Source organism: Saccostrea cucullata, unplaced genomic scaffold (genome assembly GCF_032062105.1).
Source record: "Saccostrea cucullata isolate Sc308-1 unplaced genomic scaffold, CSIRO_AGI_Scuc_v1 ctg15186, whole genome shotgun sequence".
Classification (NCBI taxonomy): domain Eukaryota; kingdom Metazoa; phylum Mollusca; class Bivalvia; order Ostreida; family Ostreidae; genus Saccostrea; species Saccostrea cuccullata.
The window spans coordinates 19,475-24,720 of record NW_026924949.1 but is presented as its reverse complement, the minus strand read 5'-3'; the positions used below and the strand labels follow the sequence as shown (position 1 = coordinate 24,720).

At 35.8% G+C, this 5,246-nt stretch overlaps 1 protein-coding gene across 1 annotated transcript; it reads right to left on the bottom strand.

Annotated features, from left to right (window-relative positions):
* Positions 1-1,851: 1,851 nt before the first annotated feature.
* LOC134267699 (microfibril-associated glycoprotein 4-like) lies at positions 1,852-2,795 on the bottom strand (the record flags this gene model as incomplete). The annotated part of the gene is made up of 3 exons (XM_062749916.1): positions 2,627-2,795; positions 2,139-2,272; positions 1,852-1,948 (listed from the first exon to the last, which is right to left on the bottom strand). Coding segments are annotated over exons 1-3 (400 nt in total), but the record flags the coding sequence as incomplete, so codon positions are not given.
* Between the last annotated feature and the right edge of the window lie 2,451 nt (positions 2,796-5,246).

The following is a 5,246-nucleotide window of genomic DNA, read 5'->3' as shown; positions in this document are numbered from 1 at the left end:
TAATCATATGATTAAGGTTTAACACATAGTTATCCTTAACCACTGTGTTAAATTTAACCATCTTTTGAACAACCAGGCCCTGAGTGACATCTCCAATACCAATGAGATATACCCCATTATGCTCTCCAATTGCCTCTCCATTTCTTCAATCTTTATAAAATCCAGAAGTTTGGTTTCCAAAAGACCATAGGCGTCGGAAGCAAATCGAAAGTGGGGGGCTATTTTGAAAGTGGGGGTGGGGGGGGGGGGGGCTTAACCACCAAAATTAGGTAAACCCCAATTTTCAATGCCTATGTAATGTATATATTTGCAAACAAGGGGGGGGGGCTAAGCCCCCTAGCCCCCCCGGGGTCCTACGCCTATGCAAAAGACGATCTCTCTCTCTCTCTCTCTCTCTCTCTGCGTAAAGCTACAAATCTACATGGACAGGATTCAGTTATTTGATCTAGTCGTTTTCTTTAAAATACAGAACTTACGTATATGTACAATTCATGCTGATAACTACAACGGCCAAAACAATATTTTTTTATTAATGGAATACATATACATGTACATGTGTTATGTGGCAAATTATGACGGGGCAGCAGGACAGATCAGTTTTATGATGCAAGTTCAATGCTTGCAGCATTGATTAAAAATTTATGAGACTACTTCATTGATCAGACTGAAACAATCGTGGTGCAGTTTTAACTCGACTCTCGGGTACCCCGCATGACAGTGGTTGGAATGAAAGACTTTCCTACTTCTCTAAGGGGAATACAAAAGTAGCAAACTGATTACAAAGTACAAACCCTGGTATTTTGTCCGTAGAGGGAAAAGGCTCATAAGCAGAAGTAAAGATCAGTAAAAGACAAGAAATGTTCCCAGGATTGACCGGTTACTTTACTGACCAATGATCTTACTGACGTCCGCAAACATTTATCTTGTCACAATTTCCCATCGGGCCTCTTAACCGCTTGAATAATGTACATGTAATGATACTAAACATTGTTTTGTATATTAGTTTTTTTGTTTCTTTGTTATCATAATTATTTTGTTAATCCTTTAAAAAATATTAAGAAACATTTGTAGTCTACCTTTTATGAATAAAGTTGGATTTACATAAACACAATGTTATTCGCTATGCAACATGTACGGATGGACTCAATTTATAATTTGATAAATGTGCTTAATGATATTTTTATTTAAAATATGTTAGGCAAAAATAATTTATATCAATTTAACATAAGGGTTTTTTATTATATCATTAAATAAATCTTAGTCTTTGTTTCAAATACGTCATTTCTTTTTACAAAGATAACGTTATTGAAAGTCTTTGTTTCAAAGACGACATTTAAAAAAAGATGACGTTACTCAATAACGTCATTGATGTTATCGTTTAATTGCAACATGTTTTTTTCAAACACGTATAACTTTAAAACTATAGCAAATAAAATGCTGAAATTTTGACTGTGTGTCCCAAATTTACTGTAGATTTGAAATATTCAAAAAAGTCAATTTCGAAAATTTTGTCAGTAAGACCCCTTTTCCCAGAGAGCGGTCCAATTATATTTCCATATGGAAGAAAAATCCAATATTTTCCTGCTAGGAATGAATTGCTATAAATCCAAAGCACACCCCTGTAATTTTATCAGACTTGAAAATTCATCTCTTTAGTTAAGCACTACTTTGATATTTTTGAAAATATTTCATCATGGAACGAACCTTCTTAACACCCCTTACATACATGTAATAATCTGTGCTAAATTCTGGCCTTAATTTCCTCTGAAAAAATTGATATGTTCCTAAATGTATCATTTGTCAAATATTTAATCGGAATAATGGCTCAGTTTTCATAGGATTTTTATTTACCGATCCAAACATTCTGTTCCGGTGTTCCGAAACCATTCTTATACGCCGTCCACTTCTTCTCAAAGCTCAGGGATTCATTCACTCGTTTTTGTATAACCTTCCAACAAGAAATACATCTACTTATTCATTCAATTTTTATAGTGACGAATATCTGTTTGTGGAAAGTGCAATAAAGATTCATATTGTGAGTTTCTTGTCCCTTATCAATCCCTTGCTCAACAGAATGAGATAGCAATAAACATTTCTTTTGCCAATTTTAAAACTTAATTCGTAAAAATAACAGATACCGTCCAGCCGCCTCCCTCTGTGTTCATATCACAGTAAGCTTTGATAGGACTGGAGTCAGTACCATAAGGATAAATCGGGTATACACCGGAATTAGTGTGACCTTTCTCAAGGTGATCATTACAATCAGTACGAACTGAAACAGAAACAAAATCACACGTATATTAACACTTGGAATATATGCAAGTTTTTTTTTTAAAAAAAAAGGACCCTAAAGAATCTTTTCCTCTTCAATTTTAATATATCGCTTATCTTGCACAGTTTTCTTACACTGCACTGCAAATACTTGATGAATTAGTATTGTGTTCTATAGTTTCTGCATTGACATTTTCATACTCCGTCTTTATGAATGCCTTATTTCAGCCCAAATGAGAAATATTAGCACATAGTTTTACATGGAAATAAACAGGAAATGACCGATTGTATGTTGTTTTACGTCCCGCTCCAAAAAAAATTCACTCCATACAGAGACGTCAGCAGATACATGTACCAAATTTTGACCTTAACTCGATACTCCGGGCTATGAAGCAGCAACGGATTTTATCCTGCCAACGTCTGCCGTGACACGGGGCCCCGGTTGTTTGAAGTCTCCTCCGAAGGACCCGCAGCTTAAGATTCAGAGTGCAGGGCGCTCGGTGAAAGAACGGTGGGCTACACATTTTATCGACTAAGATCAGTCGCGGCCGAGATTCGAACATACGACCGCCCGATCACTGAGCGAGTGCTTTGCGGACTGAGCTCCGTGAACGGTTTTCTCAAGAACAACGAAGCTATTAGTCAAATTGATATGGAGAAATCTTTATGTAAAATTGTTCAAATCATGACCCTGAGGGTAGGGTGGGGGTCACGATAGGGATACAAGTTATATAAAAGATTATACGATAGAAAAAGAAACTGCTGATGAATAGCAGAGCCGTATTGATTCGGGTAGTCGTTGTGGCCCATCATAGGACCTCTTATTCAGGGATGTCAGCAAAATGATCAGTCGATCTACCTTCCTCAATTTTCTTTTAAAGATTCAATTACTGAGAAATTTAATATAAATACCCTTTAATATAAAAATGCTTCTATAACATGTATCCACTACAAAGATATATTTAAGTGTTATCATTGATTTAACAAGTAATTGAGCTTTAATAAACCTTTATTTCCACAGCAGCTGAATTCAAATTTTTCGTTCTCGTCGCTACAAAAATAATTTAATTTTCTTTTTTGCTTTTATACTGGGGACCACTACTTTTCCTTTTTGATTGGTCCGTTTTAACTCAATTCACACGATTGTAAAATTAATCCTTGATTATACCTTAAAGTATATCAAAGTACTCAGAAGTACAGAGAGCCGGGCTCATTTACAGAGTAGAATGGATTTCTTACATGAATCACGTTTATATTCTGATGAAAAAATTATTTTAAAACTATCAATATAAATGATAAGACACTGACAGTGAGTTTTTCAATCCTAAAACCACGGTCCGATTTTGTTAGAATCAGAATTAATCTGGTAACGCAGCTGAATGTTAACAAACAGGCCAGTCTGGTTCCCTCTCCTGCTTTGAACTATGTTCTTTGACTTATGAAGTTTTCAAAGTCGTTACTACAAATGTTTATTTTATATAGATAAAACTTCATTTTATTTTTGTTGCTTTATTTAGCGTTTGTATTATCTCAAAAGCGGTTGAGAGTAAGAACTATATTTTTGCACGTAACTTAAAATGGCGACTATTGGGTTAACATCCTGCCTTGAACAGGATCACATAAGCCGGCAATTGCTCTTTGAGCAATAAGCCCGGCTAAAAATCACATAGTTCTACTGTTTCTCCCTTTATATTGTGTGTTTACAGGATATTGATTTTACTGCTCCTCTCGTGTATGATAGGCTTTCTTTTGGTTCTCTTTAAAAAAATGATGATGGAATTTAATCTCTCATTATATATGTAAGGAATGACTGGCTGAATATATTGATTTATTGTAGCATTATGTTTAGAATCGTGCATTTTTATTAATACACAAGGTGGCTACTTTTCCTAAGTATTAAGAATGAAATAAACTTTTGTGAAAGTGCAAGGATGTAACAATCAAACCAACCCAAAATTTTGTGTGAAATGCTATTACAATATATAAGTCGTGATATTATACAGAAAATATTAACTTCAAATCTGTGTCTATGCATCTTTAAGTTTGTTCAAGTTATGACTCTCCCTGAGGAGGGGGCCACAATTGCGATTTTTTGAAAAGGAATATGTAGAAACAAAAATGTTTAATGTCCAAGATGAGGAAAGGCTTTGGTTATATTGATGTAAAAGTATCTTCAGGAAGTTCAGAATTCAAATTAAAATTCAACCCAGACCCCGGTGTTTAACTACTAGTATTGATTTTAGCTTCTTTTTGTTTTTAGCCAATGTTCTCGGATGACTGATATGGCCCATGGGCCTCTTGTTCTCGAGGTAAGCAGATACATTTTGTATTAGATAGGGATTTTGAAAGTAAATAATTAAAAAACACAAAGACTTAAAAACAACATTTTTTTCAACCTTGACAAACCAAGTCCGTTATCCAGGTCCCATTTTTATGGCACACGATCATTCCGGATCCTCGCTGTTCAAAGGCATCCAAGCATTTAATGTGCATACGTTTTCTTATCCCTATTCCTTCCCAGTCCCGTACATCCCACTTGGTATTCTTTATTTTATTGACAGGGATCCCACAATCTGATAAAAAAAATTCTATCAAATTTATTCATTTCAACATTTACAAGCGAGGGGGGGGGGGGTATTAAAAGTAAGATTGATTGATTATATGTTGTTTAGCGCCCCTCTCTCCCGAGTTTTTCACTCATATGGAGACGCTACTATATGTCGATGTAGAGCTTCAAATTTCGTCCTATACTCGGCACTTAGGGCCATTGGTCAGTGAGGGATCTTTATCGAGCCGGCACCTACTCCGACACAGGGACTCTGTTAATACGGTCTCGTACTAAGGATGGGACGCCACGTCCTACAGTGGAATTTGAACCAGTGACGTATGGGTGGATTCCTTCGCGATTTGCGTTCTAATCACTGCGCCACGCGGGCAACATTTCTAGAATACAAATTGTGTTTTAAACGTGGATG